Raw genomic sequence first — 23,285 nt, forward strand, 5'->3', positions numbered from 1 at the left:
TAGGTCTGGAGTAGGGTCTCAGATCTTACCTTTCTACCAAGTTCCCAAGCTGATGCTAATGATGCTAAGGCTCACATTACACTTTGAGCTGCAAGGGGTTATAGTGCAAGGACTAGACACTTTGTATGGAAAATTCTGGGAGCCCTGCCCATTTCTGCTTAAAAAAAAAAAAAAAAAAGCACCCTGAAGAATCCAAACTTAAATGTGCATGGAACCCTCTGCTACTCCCACTATACTGGTAGGTTAGTCTGGAGCAAACTAGTCCTAACACAGTAATGGCATGAGGGTCATAGATAATGGGGAACTATGAAATATCCTTTCCTCCAATAAACCTCTGAAACATTAGGTTTCCAATGCCTGCTTCCCAGCAACAAGTATGCCTTTGCCTGAAACTAAACCTAGTGGTATCATCCATACACAGCTCGCTCACTTCTAGTCCTGAGTTGACTTCATATCCTGGGTACCTCTTACAGTCTGGGCATCTGTGAGGCTTCCTTACCCTAGTGCTGGCCCTTTCTCCAGGATCTCCTCTAGCTCTTTAGCACCTACCGTTCCATCTGCTTCTGGTGCTTCTCCTCCCGGGCCTGTGCCTTCATCTGCTGCACTTCAATGGTGTCAGGCTTACGGCGGCGCATGTATAACTCATGGTTCCCCATGCACAGGGCCAAGATTCGCTTGTTAATCCGCAGCCGTGGAGCATAGAAGACAAAGTCCTGGTGGGAAAACAGCAATGAAAATGTTTGGAGGAACAAATGAAAATGAGTTTCTACCTTCTGAAATGCTAAATCCACAAGCACTGGAAAGACTGCTTTACATTACAGATGGGAAGACTAATTATCAGAATGGTGAAGTGATTTGCCCAGGGTCAGATGGCAGGACAAGGGTAGACCCGAGACTAGAACCCAGGTTTCTTGACTCTGAAACCAGTGCTCTTTCCACCAAACCACAATTTCTTCCAACATACATTTATAAGAGGATCCCTAAAATACATTCATCCTAATATACCCAGTTAAAGAATCAGAACTGCCTTTATCTGCTAATTAGAGATCCTACTAAGTCTCAGGAGGCCTCTTTTAGAAGCCAAACAATCCTTGCACCCAGTGGGTGCAGTATGGGTGGCTAGACTGTTCCTGTAATTTCCAGAAAGCATATCTTAGACCCAGCCTTTAAATCCTTTTTGCAACAAGATAGGCTGTAAATACATACATAGATACATAAATCTCCTAAACATTGATTGTCCTGGTTGCTGTTTGTTAAATAAGCCCTTGAGCTCAGCTGGCTTTGTTACTTACCTTTTTCTGATGAAAGTTGAGCACAGCAGCAATAAAAAAGAACACACAAGAAAATCCAGTGAGTTTAAGTTTGTTGCTACAAATACCACTGGACCAAGGTCACTCTCTGATGGGCTAACAACCACCTCCTCTGCCACTGAAACCAAACTGCTATCATCTCATAGTTTGGGGTACAGTGGAAGGAGCACAGGCTTTCAAAGTCAAATGACCTAGGTACAAATCCAAGTGCTACCATTTTCAGTTGTGTGATCCTGGGCAAATCATTTCATCTTTCTGAACCTCAATTTCATGAACTTAACTGGAATGCTACTACCTACCTGATGACATAGTTAAGGCTTTAAAGAGACAACATATTATGGAAAAGTTCAGATATCTTAGGATTGGAGAATAAGGCTGAGCTCTCATGAAATGGGTCAGGCTCAGCAAGGTCACTGGCCTTGCTGGATACAAGGTATACCAGAAGAGTAGACACTCATCTCAGTTTTCTATCCTACTCTCAATCACCAGCTTTACAGTCCTGTTAGATGCAGGAAACTGAGTGGGTGAGAAATATAATGAATGTGTAAAAGGAAGGACTGGACTCAGAATTTTCTTCTCTGGAGAGAAGTCTGAGAGGGCAAAGATAAAGTTAGTTATACCAAAAGAGCAAATTTGGAAGGTCATTTTTAGATTTGGACTTCTGCTGGCTCTTCCCTTTTTCCACAATTAAGATAAATCAAGTATATATCTACTTTCTGGGGCCCAAGGGCTTAAAAAGATGAGATACACTCTGTTTTCACCACAGATACTCAGAGCAGCAAGACAATAACTAAGAAGCAGCACTTAGGACTGCCTGTGGCTCTCCCTCACCCACAGAGTGAGACAGGTATCAGGGTGGCACCTGAAATGTGGGTAGCAGAATGACAGTAGGCACAGGGTGTCTCCTGGTCATTTCTTAGCATTGACATCCTTTGTATCTCAATCATCACTTGTGCCTCCTGTTCATGTGTGCATGTACACATGCACACATGTACATGTACACGCAACACACACACATACCTATACACACAGAGACATGCACAACAAACCAGAAAAGGAGAGATGAATATAATGATATGATTGCTTCTAGCATTATCCAGGCCTTGGTGAGTACCTGTCATGGTCAGAGGGAGGGGTTACTTACTGGGGCTTTTTTGTCAATAGGCTTGATGACAAATTTCTTATCATTGAAAGAGATATTCCTGATTTCACTCCAGGGGAAGCCAATCTTAGGAGTCAGTCTGTAGAAATGGAGATCAACAACATTAGGACAAGGGCAAGACAAGAAGTACATAGAGGCTTGTGCCTTGCCCTCACCACCCCCCAAACCTCTCCCTTTAGGAGGTAGACCCACTACAGTGCAGACAATGTCATCACATGCCAGCAGGTTAATTGCTAGCACTCAGGCTGCACAAAAGACTCAAAACCACAACCAACATATTATTCCTTGTTCCAATCTCTGAGATTTAGTTTGTTTTGATTTTTGTTGAGGCATGGACCTTGTAACAATCCTTTAACAGCATCCCTAGTTCTATTAAATAGAGACTCTTCTATCCAAGGTTATGAAAGTTGAGGAGGAGGTAAATAATGAGTTCTGAGATTCAGAAGTTATATGGAACAATAATCTATTGATCTCAATCCTCACCAAGAACAGACCAAAAGGGAAAAATATAAGCAAGTGAGATAAGGTCAAAGAATGAGTATTATAGGCCAAAGCCACTTATTATCACATGGGGCTTATATCTAATTACAAATCCTGACAAGGTAGGTTCTAAAGCAGCACTGTCCAAAAATTTATAATGATAACACATATCTACTTTTAAGTTTTCTAGTAGCCACATGAAAATGAGTAAAAAATAAATAAATGGAATTAAAATAGTCAAATTAATCCAACATACAACAAATACTACTATTATTTCAACACGCAAATCAATATTTAAGAAAATATCAAAGATATACTGCAAATTCTGTTTTTCACATTAATCATTCAAAGTCTGGTGTATAATTTATGCTTCTAGCATGTCTCAATTCAAAGTAGCCACATTTCAAGTGTTCATTGGCCACCTATGGCTAGTTGACTACCATCATAGGCAGAACAAGTCTAGTCAATACAGGATTTCAACGTCTGAGAGAGGTGGTACAACCATCTGGACTGGATTAAATCAGGTAGAAGAAGAACTTTGGTGGGACTCAAGAGGTAAGCTAGGTGTCAGAATGACCCAAATAAACTAGGAGAAGTCTAAAGTATACCTGTCATTCTGTTCATAGATGTTGAGACCCAGAGCATCTACACCCAGCCACAGCTCTGATCCTTTTTTGTTCTTAATGCTGAAGTAGTTCACACCGTACATCTCCAGATCTTGGGCAATCTTCAGATATTCCAGGACAGCATCCTCTCTGGGCGGGGTTGGGGGGGTCACAGAGGGAAGCATTTGAATCAGACCCAGTGGGACAGAAAAGCCTACTTGCTCTGTATTTCTGATAAGGATCTTTTAATCAGTAGAAGGACATGGGGTGCAAGGTAAACAAATAATGGAGAACAGAGCACATGTAACTTTTACCAAGCAAAATAAACCAACTGGAACCTAGGCCCTGACATGTTAGTTGCCATAGAATCTATTTTCTTCCTCCCATTCAATGTGACAGTCTCTTATACAAGAACATTCTTAGCAAAACTTAGATAGGGTAGTAGTGATGGCAAAATGATGAGATCTGTTCTTCAAATAGACAACCCTCCAATTCTTTGCAATATTCAGAGAGCTCATTTCCTAGTTCCTTTTTGCATAGGAGCCCGCTGTTGACCCAGAAGCTACGTGGATATCCTATGGTCCTCTCAATTACTCAGTGCTCAGAAGTATTTGGCCTTTCGACTTCTACTATTCATGAAAGCACACAAACAAAAAATGGGTTTATGATGGTTCTGGTTTTGCCTTCTATCTTTAAGTGCTAGTATCATCCCTGCTTCTTTTTCTATAGTATCTCCCTTCAAGGACCAGTGGGGCCCACAATTGCTAGGTGAGGTTTACCTAAGCATGCCTCGGTGTTCCTCATGCCACACCTGGATCCGCTCCTCCCACTGGTCCTTGTTGAGTTTGTGCTGCTCCAGGACTCTGAAATTATAATTGGTAGTGAGTAGTTTAAAGTGCAAAGTCAATGTACAGGAGAGAAGGGAAGCCCACTTAGTTCTCCAAGACATGGAGTCAGCTCATGGAGATAACACTTGAAGCAGATTCAGATTACAGTGGAAGGTATTAAATTAGACATAAGTAACTGCTTAAGAGGTAGGAGAACTTACAAGAATGGATGGACAAGAAAGACAATGAGATCACCTTCCTATGTACCTTTAACAACAAAATCCAATAACGTGCTGTGTTCTCTAAGCACAACAGGAATGTATCAGGAGTCAGTGCTGACTTGAGGGGATAAGAGTAGAGATGAGCCACAGACCCAGGCACACTCTCTCCTAGATCCTCTTGGGGTCAACAGGTTGTGTTTTAAAGAATATTTCTCAGGAATGAGAGGACAGACAGCTTTTGGCTACAGAACAGAGAACTAAGCCCAAACAGCTTTGGGAAAAAAATAAAAGGCCAAACCTCTCAGATCTACTAGATTATAAATAAGGCTTGCTTTAAACATGCCATCTCAGCTATTGGGGCAATGAGTCAGGAAATGTTTGAGGGTACAACTTCTATCCCTAATACCTTCTGATGGATTGTGCACATGCCACAGCCCCAGTGGCACTAGGGATCCCAGAATGAGGCTTAATTTTGTTTTGTTTTCTAATATATAAGCCTATGGAAATGGCCACTGGATGCAATAGAAAAATATCAGGGTTAAAAAAAAATCAAGAAATTAGAGTTTCTGGTCTGGCTCTGCCTCAAATGAGCTATGGGAGATGGGGCAAGTCAGTACAAGTATCTCTACACCTCTATTTCCTGAGCCAGGAAATAAGGATAATGCCTGCCTTATTCATTTTCTGTGTTGTCGTGATGTTAAAACAAAAATAATGAGTGTTTGAGAGCTCTCAACTTTGAAGTTTACAAAAGCAGAAAGCCCTGTACAGTGGTTATCAATATTAAAAGACTGTTTGAGCTCCCCATGTCCCTTGCTTGCGTATTTCTCTCTCTCCCCTGTGAACTTCTGAAATAAAAGGTCTAAATCAGTGAAAGGGATTGAGAAAATGAAACGGGGGAGGAAGGAAAAAAATCAATCCATCTCTGGTTCAGTTATAAGCACCTGTCTCCAGGGTAATGAAGTTCTGTAATCAGACAGAGAGGAGAAAAAAAGCTTTTTATTTTGAGAGTCAGAGAAACAACAGGGCATGACGCTATATGCAAATATCTCTCTGAGCAGCATAACATGGTCTTCAGACAGACCCTAGTGGAGAGGAATAGATCTGGCAGCCTCTTTGGAGCAGAGATTAGCTAACTGTGGGCTGCAGCCCCCTTTGGCTAGGGCAAAGGAGGCCAGGGTACCACCTCACCTCTGGGGCAGCAACTTGTCTCCAGCCAGGTAGCCAGATTTGTGAACCTCCTTATTGAAGTCACCATACTTGGACTGGACAGCATAGGAGGCCAGTAACACAGCAGTTTCAGGTGGGCAGTAAATGTCATCATTGAGAATGCCCTCCTTCACTTGCAGGAAGAACAGGCGCTGGGTGATGTCCTGGATCAATTCCTCAGATACATCCTCAGGGTAGAACTTGGCCCGGAACTTGAAGAGCAGGGGGCTTTCCTTCCGGACATCCTGTGCTGTCACCTGGGAGAAGCAAGGGGTTATAGACTCTCAAAAAGAAGGTTTTAGTGGTGGAGGGGATGGCTACAGGGTAAAGAGGAGACATTGAAAGGTCACCAGTTTGGGTAATCCAAGAGAACTAGGGGACAACCATTCTAATAATACATACTAAAAATACTTTACTTTCTTTAGAGATCCCATCCCATGTCAATTATTACTTTCTGTTGGGAATTATTTTCCTGAAATTTCTTAATACCCACTGATGTTCAGAAGTTGTCAAGCCACTGTTATCTGTCCATATATACAACTGGCCTCATATTCTAAGGGCAGATTTAAGAAAATTCTTTTAAGGTTCTTCTAATTCAGTAAACTAGCACAGTAAAGACTGGGGAACTATGATTGAGGTCTCGAAATTGGCTGGGCAAGAGCAGAAACTAGATTAACTTTTAGGGGCTGGGGATGTAACTCAGTGGAAGAACACTTGACTAGCATGTGTGAGGCTCCAGGTTTGAATCCCAAGACTGAAAATAAAAAAATGCAAGATCACCTTTAAAAGCCTGAAATTGGCTCCTAGTGGCTTTATATTTGTCCAGTAAATGTCTCAACTCTTTGGGAAAACAAGACTCAACCAGCAGAAAGTGAAGCATCCACTAGACAAAAATCAAGAAAACGAGTCATAGCACAGTATGGAGACCTCTAAGGATAAAATTGGCCAGTTTGAGGATACTGAGACGGAGGACTACTATGTTCCTGCTGAGATGACACTTAGAGCAGAAAGCATGAATGGATGAAATCATCCCACATGGAGTCCAGTTGAGGTGGAAGATCAACAATGAGGGGAGCATTATAATAGGGTCAGGCATCATTTAGCCAGTGAGAAAAAGGAAGCATGATAATACTGAGATGGTTAAGATTTTTTTTTTTTGTGGCTCTTTTTTATAATAAATCTCCTACAATCCCTGAGTTTGAAAAGAAGAAAGGAATACAAATCCCCTCCTAAAGAGCCTCTAATGGATTTGGTCCCAAATAAATCAAAATTAGAGACATAACTTCTAATGGGAAGGGAAGGACCTTCCTTGTACATGGCCATTCTTCTCACTATCAGAATTCAAAGTAGGAAAAAAATGAATTCAAAGTGGAGACAGACAAGAGCTTTGTCTTGTCCAACTCTGCCCTTATCTAATTCAGATGGTCAACAGACCACCCAGTGTCAAACATAGCCCTAGGTATCCCAGTTTTGCTAGCTAGCACATGCTATCTCCCTGAGCAAGTTCTGGTGGAGGAAGAAATTCTAAACTCTGACATAATAGTAAGTAGTTACCTTCTTATTGAGTTTCAGCCAAGTGGAGAAACCCTTAGTGTCCTGGTACTGCAGACCAAAGAACCAAACTTCCCGCAGACCAATAGTTTTCACCACCTAAAAGAGAAAACACAAAACAACCATTGGTTGAATACCTATCACTATGCCAGGCAGAGGACACAAAGGTAAAGCCAAACTGTTCTTTGCCCTCAAAGGTTTTTAAGTGCTAAAGGTCCAGAAAGAAAATATACTTGGGTAGCAGTCAAGAACTGATGTCACCATCTTTCTGCTTCTGAGCACTATCATATACCAAGAGCCTCACATCTATTACCTTCTTAAATTTTTACAATAGCCCTTTGATAAAATTACAACTAGACCCATTTTATAGGCAGTAAAATTAAAGTTCAGAGAAGTGAAATGATTTGCCCAAGGTTCAGGGAGTGAGTGCAGTCAGGATTGAAATGAGCTCTGTTTGACTTGAAAACCATTCAGATCCAGTGCTTTCTATCACCCCCCCCCTTCCCTCTACAAGGCCCTGTAGCTATCTGCTGTCAGAATGAATTAAGGGCTGAGGACAAAGACTGTTGGGCTAATTCCTGCATCTTATTCTTGGAGGTTACTCTGATATATTGTCTATCTTTTTAAAAATGTTTACCTATTTATTATAAAGGTATTACAAAAGATACAGATAAATAATCAGATGGAAGACATGCAAAAGATGAGTTATGGGAGGAATACAGAGCTTCTATGTACTCAAGCACTGCTTTCTCCAGGAACCTCCACATGTTCACCTCTCTAGGAACTTCCCAAACCCAGTCCTTTGAGTTTTTATGAAGGATTTATTATGTGGGCATAATTGATTACATCACCAACCATTGGTATCAACTCAACCCTCAGCCTCTCTCTATTGTCCTTTATCTTTAGAAACTGGGAGTAATGCCCACACCCTTAAGACTGAATCCCATTAACAATACCCAAGAAAGAATGTTTGAAAAGACAAAGCAGGGCTGTGGTATCTATACATCCCAAAGCTATGCTATCCCTGGGTACTGAGATGCTTTTTTCCAGCCCTAGTCAGAGCCCAGTCAAGATTCTCCTTACTACTTACACAGGTTGAGGGCAATAATGGGGGTGGATACCTTAGCATAGTAGCTGAGGATGCCCCCTGGTGCCCTGGGCCTCCTGGCTGAGCAGTGGGCAGGGAAGGGAAGCCTGCCAGGAAAAGACAGATGGGGTCTGTTCTCTAGTCCCTGACATTAGCATGTTAATGGTCTGGCTGTCTGCTCAATCCCAGCATGCCTACCACTGGGGATTGTGGCAATGAAGCTGAGTCACATCCTAATGAGATCAGGATGATACCAAGCAGTCTTCTTTACCATTTGGGGGGGGTGGAGATGGGGGTTGAGGGTGGGGTGAATAGGAAACCTAAGAGATATAACTAGAAATATAAGCAAAGAACAAGAAGCCAGAGTTGCTGATGTCCTCCCCCTTGAACAAATTAATATTTTTCCTCCTAATACATACACTTCCACTGTAGTCACAAAGTTTCCACTATGCATTCAAAGTCAGGTCCCACAGTCACACCCAGAGCTTACAGTCTAGACATTCAGAGGCTCTAAAGAAAAAGTGTAAGTAATTACATGCCAGGCACTGAACACAAAATGATTCTGTGAACTAGCTATTACCCCATTTTATAGATGAAAAATTAAGGCAAGGAGAAACCTGTCTAATATCATAAAGGCATAGAACACTAATATGTCTGACTCCAAAGCCTGTACCTTTTTTCTCTAGTATGCTATCTTCTAAAGCCAAGAGCTTATAGGAGCTTAGGACTCCTGGGGTTCTCACATGATTGTGTTATTTCTATTTTGGCTCAAACATCCCATCCAGATCATGATCTTTGATTACCTTTGCATCTAGATATGCTTTCTGGATTTCCCAGTAGGCCCAGTCAACAACCACATTGAGAAGAAGTCATGTCCCCAAGTCATCAACCTTTGTTGCTCATCAGGTTACACTTTCCTTTCATACTTAATGTCAGATATCAGGAAACAAGAACAAAAGTCTCATTTCTATCTCCAGTTTGCCATATGATCTTTTTTTTTTTTTTTTAAAGAGAGAGTGAGAGAGGGAGAGAGAGAGAGAGAAAGAATTTTAATATTTTTATTTTTTTAGTTATCGGCGGACACAACATCTTTGTTTGTATGTGGTGCTGAGGATCGAACCCGGGCCGCACGCACGCCAGGCGAGCGCGCTACCGCTTGAGCCACATCCCAGCCCCTGCCATATGATCTTAAAGCAGGATGTTTCCCTCGCTGAGCCTTAGCTTCCCTTCTATCCAATTTAAAGGTGTGTCTTACATCACATTTTGCTCAAGTTCTATCATTCTACTAATTAGGTTACAACATTATTTTGCAAAAACTGCTAAAAAATTAATCCCTTTTTCCACCTACTTCTTGCTGACTTGGGTAATTAGGAACATGTTTAAAAAAATTAATGGGGCCATGTGTAGTAGTGCATGCCTGTAATCCTAGCTACTCAGAAGGATCACAGGTTCAAAGCCAGTCTGGGAAACTTAGTGAAACCCTATCTCAAAATAAAATGGGCTAGTGGTATGCTTGCCTATCATGTATATGGTTCTTGGTTCAATGGTTCAATCCCCAGTACCACAAGAAAAAGAAACAAAGAAGGAAAGAGAAAGGGAGAAAAAGAGAGAGAATGAGAGAAAGACTGAAAAAATACATGAGGTGAGGGGAGGAAAGATCAAAAGGTTTCCAGGACTCGAGGGCTAGTTGAGTCCCTTACTCTAAGTCAATAGACAACAAAATGTCAGCAAGTTCTAGATGGAGAAATATGAATGCTTATGTTGAAATGTGAACTGGCTTTTTAAATTTTCTTTTTAGTTATAGATGGACATAATATCTTTCTTTCTCTCTTTCTCTCTCTGAGGATTGAACCCAGTACCTCACACAGCTACTGAGCTACAACCCCAGCTCTGAACTGGCTTTTTTTTTTTGCAAAAGATGGAGAAGATGGTTATGAACAAGGAAAAAAAGTTGGGAGGAGGTGTTACTGGAGATTGAACCCGAGGGCACTTTAACACTAAGGTACATTCCCAGTCCTTATTGATTACTTTTGTTTTGTTTTGTTTTTTGAGACGAGGCTTCACTAAATTGCTGAGGCTGTCCTCAAATGTGGGATCTTCTTGTCTCAGCCTCCTGAGTTACTGGGATTATAGGTCTGCACACCATGCCTGGCAGGAAAGAATTTTTAAAGCGTGTCTTATCCTAAATCTAACATAAGGTCCAATTAACAGTTCTACTAATTTTCCACAGGATTGTAGATAAACAGTGTGTCTGATTACAAGTGTGCATGGGGTGGGGGAGAAGCAAGTTCCAAGAAACAATCCAGTCCCAAGAGAAAGAAAGACACACTGATAATGCTAAACATAGGATGGCGCATTAAAGCTAGGATGCTAGGTCATGAAGGAATGGAGCAAACTGGCAAAAGAACTAGTAGAGCAGCTGGGGGCGAGGTGCATGTCTGTAATCCCAGCGTCTTGGGAGGCTGAGGCAGGAGGATTGAGAGTTCAAAGTCAGCCTCAGCAATGGTGAGGCGTTAAGCAACTCAGTAAGACCCTGTCTCTAAATAAAATACAAAATAGGGTTGGAAATGTGGCTCAGTGGTCGAGTGCTCCTGAGTTCAATCACTGGTTCAAAAAAAAAGAAAGAAAGAAAAGAAAAGAAAAGAAAAAGAACTAGTAGAGCAGTAACTGGCCTTTGCCAATTACCAATAGGCCAGCTGCAGAGGCTCGGAGAACCCAGGACTAAAGGTAAATAAGACAGGAACAGACTATATAGACAGTCTTGGAGGTCCTGGGAGTGAGTTCCTTACCCATTTTTGCACTACATTGTCTGTTTCACTAGTGGGATGGGTAGAGATGAGAAGAAGAGGATCATGATGACCCAAGTAGTTCTGGGATAAGGAGTAGTTACGAAAAGTTAGACAAATTGCTAAAGCAATGCCTAGAGAAATATTTCAGGATCACTGGGGGCATTTTTATCTGAGCACTGTCTGTTTCTTCATGAACATAGAAAAATCAGAAATATCAATTTTCCATTTCCTCAGGCTCTAGGGGTTGGAAATATGATTAATCTCTCTCAGTCAGTACTGAAGTTCCAAAGGAAGTGAGGATGGGGGTGGGGCGGAGGAAACATGGTCTGAAGTTAGAATTAATACTGAAAAAGAACAAAGGACAAAACAGATGACCCCAACCACAGGCCATAAGGCAATCTCCAATTAAGGTCCATGCAGTTCGGGCATTTGGTCAGGCAACTCTTGTCCCCATTTCCAATTCCCAGGACATGGAGGTAGGGCTAAGCTTTGCTCACTTCCAGCTTTGCTTCCAGCTGAGACCTCCACTCCAAAAGGGAGGGGGGACCTCATTTTCATGTGAAAGGGAAGTATCTACTCCTGGTTCCAGGAATAATCTCTGTGGATCCAGTTACTAGAGTCTTTATTATACTACTCTGAGAAATAACTCCATCCCAAGAGGGCAAAAATCTTTCTTGGTTCCCTTTTGACTCCAGAAAGACAGTTCATCTGACCTGAACCAGTATATCTTAAACCTGCCATGGGAGAAATCTTTAAGCAGCAGAAAATAAGCAAATGCACACACCCAGGGTCAGGAGTGGGGGTGATTCATAGGGTGAGAAGATAGGAGACGGGAGATGGTTGCAAGCCATCCAAAATTTCTTTGAAGCTTCAGGTTAGTCTTTGCATTTGTGCAAATTTTACATTCTACTTCTTAAATAATGATTTTTAAATTATTATAAGTAAAATGAATGCTCCCAGATATGTACTAAATCACATTTATCCCATAGCTTTATGCCCCTCCTCAAATCTGCCACTTACTCCTAGAGGGATTAGGACATCAGTTTGTAAGACACTGGCTTAAGAAACTGGAGGCTATCTAAAGAGAGAAATAGAAGAAGATCTTAGAAGATGGAAAAATANCACTAGTATGGCAATATGTAAATCAGTGGATGTGTATTTGATGTGATTCTGCAATCTGTATATGGGCTAAAAATGGGAGTTCATAACCCACTTGAAGCAAAGTGTGAAATATGATATATCAAGAACTATGTAATGTTTTGAACAACCAACAATAAAAAAAAAACTGAAAAAAAAAAAGAAACTGGAGGCTATGGATTCTATTCAGCCCCACAACACAAATCCCTAAAACAGGCTGTGGAGACTGATAGGGTTCAAGCAGCATAAACTGGAAAACTGAAGTCCAGGAAGTAGAAGAGATCTGCCTTTGAGAAAATCCTTACTAATTACCAGGAGCTTCTGGAAGTAAGAAAAGAACACCCCCTCCCCACTACCCTTAAATCTCTTGTGCATGTGGAGGCTGCATACATCTGAGGTCTGTGGGGGGACATATCAGGTCAGTTCCGGAGCCCAGTGCCTCCTTCTTTGTACCCGCCATGCATCTGAATAAACAAACCAGTGATGACGTCTCAGCCACTTCAGAAGCCCAGTGCAGGATCAGGAAGCAAGGCTAGAGCCTCAAGAGAAAAACTGTGAGAAATTATGTGCAAAACTGCGTCAATGCCCAAACACCTGAGGCCCACTGAGATCCCATTATAGACTAGGCAACAGCTGCGTCAGCCACCCACCTGAAAGCAAATCAATGCACAACTGGAAAGCTCCAAGAGAGGCTACCACAACTGCTGTTTCTGCTACTTCACACTGCCTGTGCTCTAGTGAGCTCCTGCTCTATAGCAGAGAACACACTTGGCTATGGTTTTAAGTTTTAGGAGCAGATGGTGGTGGGGTGATGGGGGGAATCACAGAGGACATAGCTGACAAAAGATACCGGGAAAAGTGGAAACGATATCTGCCCTGGTTCAAGTCTTAGCTATACCACTTCCTATAGCTATGAGACCTTAAATAAATATTTTCCCCTCTCAAAGTCTTAGTCCTCCATCTGTAAGATGAGGACATTAGTACCATATAACAGATGTTAGTGATTTGATAAATTTAAAAAAAAAAATAGAAGAAAAGAGCTGCTGTTCTCAATGCAAAGTCATCAAGTGTGGCTTTCCAGAGCCAGAAAATCTCCATGATCTCATGGCTCCCTCATCTGAACTTCTAGCAAAATTCCCAACCACTTATTTAGCTTTTAATAAGAACAACACATCTTAGAATGCCTGCTATGCACCAAGCCCTTTACTTAATTCAGGATTAAGTCATAAAAATTCTGAGATTTTAATATGATTACTATTTTACTGAGGAAAGTTAAACAAATCATCCAAGGTCACACACCTAAGCAGCAGGACGGAATCTGAACCCAGGACTGACTCCAAATGCTGTGCTGTATATATCGCCTCATGTAACCTGAGCCTCACAGATGTTTCATTTTTTTTTTTTTGTACCAGGGATTGAACACAGAGGTAGTCAACCACTGAGCCACATCCCCAGCTCTATTTTGTAGCTTATTTAGAGACAGGGTCTCACTAAGTTGCTTAGGACCTCGCTTTTGCTGAGGCTGGTTTTGAACTCACAATTGTACTGTCTCAGTGTGCCACCACGCCCAGCAGGTGTTTCATTCTTTGTGGAAAGACAAATGTATGTGCTTATCTATGCCTCCATAAGTAAATAACTCCAAGCCCTTAAGAGCACAGATGGTGTTAACTAGGTTTAGGGATTCTCCTTGAGACACAGTAAACCTTCAGTCAATATTGGATAGGTTAATGAATAGATGAATGGATGCTCTGAGATTTCACCTCTCTCTTAGAGCTCAAACACCATGAAAGAAGAGGGCAAGTAGTGACAGATTATATCTAGAGCTGGAGACTCTGGCTGGAGACTAAACAAGCAGAAAGGGTCTCAAAAATGGAACTCACAGTGGTGGCACTGCCCCCTAGTGGCATTTAGATAACCCAAGATCAAGTCCTTTGAAGAATCTTAGCCATCAGAGGTTGAGGCAAGTAAGAGAATCACTATATTGTGTATTCTTTCTCTTCCCTGGCAGTGAGCACATTCACAAGAAGAAACAGAGGTAAATGGGAGGAACTGGGCCCCACTTCCTTTTCCCACCAGGCCCTGAGCCTCCTTAAGCTATGGCTTCCCATTGTTGCCTGTTATTTATCACTGGTGCCAAGGAGGGTGCTTCCTCTCCAGTCTGCTTCCTCTCTGGTCATCAGCCAGATGACTTCTGGGTTCCAGGATGGCCCCAGAGCTTTTGTCAATTCCTCTCAAGGAATAAAGCTACTTCCTCCCAGGTCCTGGCTCTGCCACAGGGACCTCCTGAATGATGGGTCTTAAGAGTCAGGCAAAATGGACTTCCTCCCTTATACCTTAAGTTACAGGGAAGAGCTCTGGTCCTCCAACTGCCTATGAATACAGACCTCAGTGTTCCTGTTCTGGCGTCCTTTGGCCTCAAGAGGGCCAGATATTCAATTCTTGTCTGGAGTTTAAATTTTTTTCTTTATACCTTTTATTTATTTATTTATTCTTTTATATGGTACTGAGGATTGAACGTAGTATCCTGCACATGCTAGTTGAGCAGCTCTTACCACTGAGCCACAACCCCAACCTCTGGAGTTTGAATATTTTCCCCCATGTTTTTCACCTATGTGGTCCTAGATCTGCCCCTTCTGACCTCACAGAAAGTGACTGCCCCCTCCTTCCTACAACGGCCCTTCAGAGACCTGAGGACAAACAATACATCTTTTCTCTTTTTCAAGCTAAAACAGTCTCATTCACCCCAAGCTGAATAGTGCATTGGTGGGAAAGTATAGTTGTTCAGTCAGAGCTGTCTGTATTGGAAATTCCATATCACAACTTACTGACCTCATGTTATTTCACCTCTCAAAGGCAGGATCATTATGAAGAGTAGTGCATCAAGCCATGTACATTAACTAAAATACTTATTTTATATGGTGAGAACACTTCAAATCTACTCTTAGCAATTTTCAACGATAAAACATATTGTTATTAACTACAGTCACTATTTTGTACAAAAGATTATTTAAACTTATTCCTCTTATCTGACTGAAATTTTATATTCTTTGACCAACATCACCCTGACCTCTGTCTCCTAATTGTCCCAAGCCCTTGTAACCACGTCTAGTTCTATGAGATCAACTTTTTAAGATTCCATATGAGTGAGATTATGTAGTATTTATCTTTCCCTGTCTGGCCTATTCACTTAACATAATGTCCTCAAGGTTTATGCATGTTGTTGTAAATGGCAGGATTTCCTTCTTTTTATGGCTGAATAGTATTCCATTGTGTGTATATATATATATATACCCTGATAATTTCCTTATCCATTCATCAGTTGATGGACATTTAGGTTGACTCCATATCTTAGCTATTGTGCATAAGGCTGAAGTAAACATGGGAATGCAGATATCTATTTGACACAATGATTTCATTTCCTTTGGTCACATACTCAGCTCAAATTTGCCATTCCACAATGTGTACATATTTCAAAACATCAGATTATATACAAAAAAAAATACATACCATTTTTATTTGCCAATTAAAATTAATTAATTTAGAACACCTGGCCAGAGATATTCAATAAATGATACCTCACAAGACAAACACTGGTCTTCTGGATGAGAAGTCATGAACTTCCTGGTTTCCTCTCTCTTCTTTTCTCAACCATTATGAAAAACTTTCAAGGGCTCTATTTGGGAAGGAGTAGCCTTCAAAACCAGTATACCAATCTAACCAGGGCTCCCTACCATCTGAGCTTCCTTCAGAACCACACCCACAGTACCAAACCAAACCAACACTCACAAAGAATTACCATGCCTTGTGGCTTTTAGAAGTTAATAAACCTCTTTGTTCAAGAATTTTTCTGCCCAAGGCTCTAAATCATGATTTCCTCACCCTCCGCAGCCATCCCCCTCCAATGCAAACGGACAAAGCCCCCAGTGTTGAGGGCAGGGGATGGCGTCATTTGGCTTGGGAGGGGGACTGAGTAGAATCAGCGCTCTGAGAAGAAGTCTAGGTAGAGGCTGAAGGAGCCTCTGGCTCTCAGCTGGACCACAAAATGCACCCTGAATGATACCCTCCCCCCTATAGCTGTTGCACATAATGATATTGCTGTCTGAAACATAGGGCCCAACAGCCTGTGTAGTCTCTGGGCACCTAATCCCTTCAGTCTTAGAGACAGAGACCTGCCCAAGAAGAGATGTCCCCCTGCCAGCTGCCTTCCCTCAACCCCTGCATATGCCAATAGCTAATCATACTTAAATGAGGCATTTCCCTTCCTTTTACAGAAAAGGGCTGCCTGAAATCCAAATAGTGGATATTAAAATAGGAGAAAAAGAGATATAGAATACATAAATGCCAGAGATAAATTTGGGGGAGATAATCAGATTTGAGAGATCCATTACACAATGTAGAGATGGGGAAACTGAGGCCCAAAGAGGGGAAAGATTTATATAAAGTATCACAGGGAGTTATTGTGAGAGCAGCCATAGAGCTTAAAGGCTCACTTTCCATTCAGTGCCCTTTTGACTTCACCAAGCTATCCCTTTAAAAGCTCTCCAATGTAAAACCTGCATGCAAAGGGAGAATGCAAAACCTTAATATAATCAAAATGCATTCAGTCATTCCAGACTAGCACTGTAATCACTTGTGAGCTATGTGAATGTCAGCACATTACTTTAATTGTAGTAAATGCATGTGTTTAAAAATTTGTCAAACTAATTTGTATTTTTATAAATTAAATAAATGATTACCCTGTACGATTCAAAACAAAAACATAAAACAAACTCTAGAGAAGAAGCAAGTACCAGCTAAATCCAAAGTTAGATATTCTGAAGATCATCAAGCCTATCTTTCAACTGTATCTCATGAATGAGACAAGAAGCATCATAGCATTGGGAAGGGAGCTATCATTTATTACATCTTTACTACATACTGGATGCTTTACATAACACTTTCTTTTCCTATTTGTATTTTCTTATTGTCATTCTCTTCTAATTTTTCTTTTTTTTCTTTTTAGTTATAGATGGACACAATATCTTTGTTTTATTTATTTATTTTTAAATGGTGCTGAGGATTGAACCCAGTGCCTCATGCATACAAAGCAAGTGCTCATCCGCTGAGCTACAACCCCAGCCCTCTAATTTTTCTTTTTTGATCTTATGTAACTATAACTTGTTTAGGGAGTAGCAGGAGAGGTATAAATAATAATATACTATTTTGCACCTTCACAAAAATCTAGTTAAGGTAGATAAGACTTTTTTTTTTTTTTACAAAATGAGGATAACAATCCAGAGATATTTAAGAATTTTCTGAAGGTCTAACTAAGTAAATGAGAATTTTATTTCCTCATCCATAAAATAATATCAGTATTAATTCCTGCACTCAGATTGCTTTGTGATAGTCAAATGCTTGTCATAATACCTAATATACATAACCCCTGGGCAAATGTTAATTCTCATCTGTATTAGCTACAGACAACAATTTTTCCACTTGCCATGATATCAGGGACTCAGAAGACATGCCCAAAGCTGTCCTCATAATTCTAGTCATCTCTTCCTTCCTTCTTCTTATATAGTGACCTGCATGGAAAAAAGCCACCCCCCATCTCCATTCTCCCATTGTCTTTCCTTGTACCAGAAGGTTTATTCACAAGAACAGAATTAGCCCATTTGAAAATGACCCCCTTCTTTCTTACTTCCCCTAACTGACCATGGGGAATTTCTCATAGAGTAGAAGGACCCAGAGAACAAGGGGGAAAAGGAAGCAAGAAATCATAGAGAATCCACCAAGGCGATGAATAGTCCCGATTTCCTGGACAATAAGTCAAACCTCATCCCATCACAGGCCATTGGAAAATGAGATAATGGTCCATCTAATGGGGCCCCAGTCTCTGGAAATGGTAGTCCAACTTTTGCTCCTGGAAGTTTGGTCATAGATGGCACATTCCCTTGGCTCCTACAGAGTCTTCAAATACCACCAAATTCTGTAGCCCTTACCTGGTGTTATGGTTGGACATGAGGTGTCCCCCCAAAGCTCCTGAATTTCTGAAGGAATATTTAGAAATAAAATGATTGAACTGTGAGAGTTGCAATATAATTAGTCTATCTTAGTTTAAACTGACTGGGTGCTAACTCTAGGCAGGTGGGCTATGGCTAGAAGAGGTGGGTCCCTAGGGGTATGCCCTGGAAGGGTGCATCTTCCCTGCAGCCCCTGCCCCCTTGTCTCTCTCTCTGACCACACCATCAGCCAAGAAGCTTTCTTCTGCTGGGTACTTCACCCGTGATGTGCTGCCTTATTTGACCAAGAGCAATGAAGTTGGTCATCTATGGACTGATACCTCTGAAAATATGAGACCCAAATAAACTTTCCATTCCCTAAGTTTTTCTTTCTTTTTTTTTTTAAAGAAATGCTTTTTTAAATTCTTTTTTTAAACTTTATTTTATTTATTTATTTATTCATTTTTATGTAGTGCTGAGGATTGAACCCAGGGCCTTGCATGTGCGAGGCGAGCGCTCTACCACTGAGCCATAACCCCAGCCCCCCTAAGTTTTTCTTGCTATGTATTTTGATCACAGCAGTGACAAGCTAAAACATTCAGCACACCTGTCTGACAAAGGTGATTCATAGTGAAGGCACATCCCCTGAGTTAAAAATGGAAATAAATGCTTCACCAATGGAGAGTAAACAATTATCTCCATAGCATGGCCAAAAGAGATAAACTACCTTCCTACTGTATCCATCACCTCCAGTGTTTCCTATGTCACAACATTTCTTTAAAAGAAATATTGCCTAGAGTAGTGGCACATCCTGTAATCTCAGAGATTCAGGAGGCTGAGGCAGGAGGATTGTAGGTTCAAAGCCAGCCTCAGCAACTTACTGAGGACCTAAACAACTCAGCGAGACCCTATCTCTAAATAAAATATAAAAAAGGGCTGGGGATGTGGTTCAGTGGTTAAGCACCCCTGGGATTGATCCTCAGTGCAAAACAAAAACAAACAAAAAACAACACAGAAGAAATGTACATAGAATTCAATACCTCAGGGAGAATAAGCTGGTTTCCTTCTACTAAAAATAATAAAAAAAGAAGTGACAGAGACTGTGTGTTGCAGTGGCAAGAATGAGGGCTTCAAATCCCCACAAGAATGTGTTATTCAGCCAGGCATGGTGGTAAACGCTTGTAATCTTAGCAGCTTAGGAGGCTGAAGTAGGAGTATTGCAGGTTTGAGGCCAACTTTATCAACTTAGTGAGGCTGTAATCAACCTACTGAGACCTTGTCTCAAAACAAAAAATAAAAAGGGATGGCTCATTGGTTAAGTGCCCTTGGGTTTAATCCCTGGTACAAAAAAAAAAAAAGAATGTGAGGTTCAAAATTCTAGTCAGACACCAACAGTGAATAAGAAGTTATTTAACTTGTGAATCTCATCATTAAAATGAAGAAGAGAGCACTTACATATTTCATAACTTAAAGGAAGGCTCCATATGCTTTTGATTTTGGAGCATCTAGTACAGAATCATACTCTCCTCCTCTTCTCTCCTTTGTTTAGGACCAAGAATAGGATTAATTAGGGCCATGGGGGCACAGTTTTCCAAACTTAAAATTTGCCTTCCTTCTCTATTAAGTCTGGGGTCAGCATTTGTTTAGACCTATCTAGGAGGATCAAGTAGGTAAAGAAGTTCTCTGACAAAAGGCAAGGGCATGGATAGTCAGCATTGTGATGAGAGCTACTGGGAGAAGGGAAGGTGTTTAAGGAGCAATAAATCCCTCCCTTACCTGGTCAAACAGCTGCTTGCCAGTGGTGTTGGGCTGGATGGCAAACTCCAGCTCTGCATCCATGGTGGTCACACGCACACTGATCTAGAATGAGATTAAAGAAAGCAGGTTGGTCAACTCAATCTGTGCTCATCAGAGACTAGGATAAGTGTCTCTGTTGAACTACATAGGAAGGAACTAGGATGCTAAGAACCTGAGTAACTTAGATATTGGTGGGGTGAAGGGGGGCTACTAACATAAGCCACAACCCAACCCAGTACCCAACCAGGTTATTGAAGACAAAAAACACACAGACACAGAACAATGTTTACCAAAGGGCAAATGAGAATGCAAATCAGCCTACTACCAAGAGAATAAAGTGTTGACTATATTTCTTCCGGGAAGTCTTCTCCACCTCCTACAGCATTCTCGTCTCAACTCTGCTCTACTACTTGGATTATCTAAAGTACTGTGAGATAACTGTGGAGGCAAGTTAATGGTGGGATAAAGAACACTGGGTTACAAACCTGTAACTGACTCAAGTATACAACCTCAGATAATTCTCATCTCTTTCCTGTGCCTTAGTTTCCCTTATCTGTGCAAGGGCAGAATTGGGGCAGGGACAATTAGTTAAAGTAGCTGATCTCCAAGGACCATTCCAGTGGGTGACGTATGTGGTTCTATACACTGCCTTGCATTGTTAATGCTTCCTGTATTTATGTTTCATTGGCCTCCCTAGGCACAAGAGAGGAAGGGGGCCTCAGCAGAGATGGGTGTGGACAACACAGAGGTTCTACCAAAACTATGTGAAGGAAGGGACAAAAGGATAAGTCCAGAACAAAATAACAGGTAGCCACACACGATTTCATCAGCACTAGTAAACATAGCCACTGCGTTTACAAATATACTTCCTAACCTAGGTCTTAAATATTTTTTCCTTTGGCTAAGAGGTTGGTAGTGATGATAATTGTACTGATAGTAACAATACACAACAGCATTCATGTATCCAGACTTTCTACTCACTGGATACTTCATATCAGTCTACATTACCCTGTGAAGTAGAAAGTATTATCTCCACATTGGGGATAAAGAAATAAATATTTGCCTAAAGTCACATTACTAATAAGTGGGAGAGACACATTTGAATTAAGGTCAAAGAGCAAACCTCCTGATTAAAGCAATATGTAATTTTCTCTTACAAAGTGTGAAAGTCTCCCATTAAAAGAAATCAAATATGATTTTTTAATTATCAGACATTTTGCTTAAGTAAACTATATGGGGCAGCCACAAGATGGCTTATTATATACTCATATAAAATCTTTACAAAGACTATTTCATGCCCAGAGAAGATACTTTAGTTATATTATATAAGTATAAATAAGATTTCATATAATACATTTCAATAAATCAACTGCGTAATATATACACACATATACACACATACACACACACACACACACACACACACACACACACACACACACAGAGATGATTGAAATAATGTCCAAATGTTAGTCAGGGGTATTTTTTGAGTAGTGATGTGATTGGGTGCTTTCTTTTTTAAAAACACACACACACAAAATCTAATTTTCTAGGTTGGTGCCATACTACTTATACTACTGAGGGAAAGACTAAATCTAGAGCTCTATATTCTCAAAGAAGTAAATCCCCACATAGTGGGTAAGACATAAAGCTTTAATAGTCTTTCAACCTCTGAGCCTTTCCTGAGCACAAGGGTCAGGTAGCCAGGAAGAGGGGGCCAGCAACCATTTTGCTGGTTAAACAAGTCTGTTGAAGATCAGGCCCTGCTGGGGGAACAACTTTGTAAATAAATCTCACCAGAGATCCAGGGAGGAAATCTATTTCAGGATTGACAATGGGACAGGAAAGGCCCTGAAGGCAGGAACAAGTAAGTAAGTACCACGTGGGAGTAAAGCAAGGTTGGCCATCTTGACTTGGTGTTACCCTAGGCTTCCTGCCAATTCAGTGACTCCAATAGAATGGACCCTCATAAAGCAGCAGGAATAAGATCAAGTGGACTGGAGTTTCGGGGGCACCATGCTGTATCTAGCCTCATATCACCCTTGAGCTGGGTCAGGGGTGACCTCAAAACACCAATGACAGGGGGGACAGGAGAGAGTGGAATGGAGACAGTGGGCTTTCTAGTACACAGGACTTCATTCTGACCTTAAAGTTTGTATAAAACTTAGAATTACCTCTCTAGTACCCAAGACTCAGTGGGTACTCACAAAATATCGGTTATATGAATAGGTAGCAACTGAGGGGTACAACACATAGACAGACATAACAGTACACACATAGAGAGATTGAGAAAATTTACATCTCTACCTTTTCATGCCATGTATCAATCTTGCTAATGTGGTGAAGTCCATGGACCCCCTTCTTAGAATATATGTAAATGCATGAAATAAAGTAAATATAAGGAGGTCAATTATTTTAAAGATAATCAAAATTTGATAATGTATGTTTATTTATTATGTTAATTACCTAGAACTGAGTCTTATTAATAAATTATTACTATCATAATTTCAAATTCATGAGTATAAATGTTACTTTGAGAAATCTATAATGATTAAATGATGACATAAAACTATTTTACATTCCCAATGGTGAGAAAATCATAGGGACATTTACTTCTGGTGCATTTTTTTTGTTTTTTTGTTTTTGCCTACATTCTTAATTGGAAAATAAGATGAATTATAAGTTAGAGGTTAGTGAAAACAAAGACAGTAAAAACAAAGACAGTTTCTCAATATATATGTGGGATCAGTTCCAGGACCCACCACAGATATCAAGTTCTATGGATGCTTAAGTTCCTTACATAAAACAGCATAGTTTTGCATATAACCTATGCACATCCTCCTGTATACTTTAAATCCTCTCTAGTTTACATATAGCACCTAATACTATGTAAAAGATATGTCAATAGTTGTTATACATATATTACCTAGACAATAACAACAAGAAAAAAGTCTATACATGTTCAGTATTGACTCAATTTTTCCCAAATATTTTCAGTCCACAATTGGTTGATCTATGTATGAGAATCCACATATTTAGAGTGCCAACTGTATACATTTTTCCTCCATCCAATTTCAGAGATCCTTCTCATTATAAACTCTATCCATGATTCCCATGGAGGTTCAAGGATTT

General features: G+C 40.7%; 1 protein-coding gene across 1 annotated transcript in view; it reads right to left on the bottom strand.

Moving 5' to 3' along the window:
* Positions 1–366: 366 nt before the first annotated feature.
* Positions 367–23,285, bottom strand: part of Msn (moesin) — a 28,945-nt gene continuing 6,026 nt past the window's right edge. Inside the window, exons 2-9 of the mRNA XM_015501657.2 lie at positions 22,461–22,529; positions 20,133–20,216; positions 7,366–7,461; positions 5,794–6,068; positions 4,337–4,420; positions 3,561–3,707; positions 2,455–2,551; positions 367–713 (exon numbers count right to left, since the gene is read on the bottom strand). Coding sequence (XP_015357143.2) covers positions 546–713; positions 2,455–2,551; positions 3,561–3,707; positions 4,337–4,420; positions 5,794–6,068; positions 7,366–7,461; positions 20,133–20,216; positions 22,461–22,529 — 1,020 coding nt within the window. The 3' untranslated portion in view covers positions 367–545. The remainder of the gene's footprint in view (positions 714–2,454; positions 2,552–3,560; positions 3,708–4,336; positions 4,421–5,793; positions 6,069–7,365; positions 7,462–20,132; positions 20,217–22,460; positions 22,530–23,285) is intronic.

Source organism: Marmota marmota, unplaced genomic scaffold (assembly GCF_001458135.2).
Source record: "Marmota marmota marmota unplaced genomic scaffold, marMar, whole genome shotgun sequence".
Classification (NCBI taxonomy): Eukaryota; Metazoa; Chordata; class Mammalia; order Rodentia; family Sciuridae; genus Marmota; species Marmota marmota.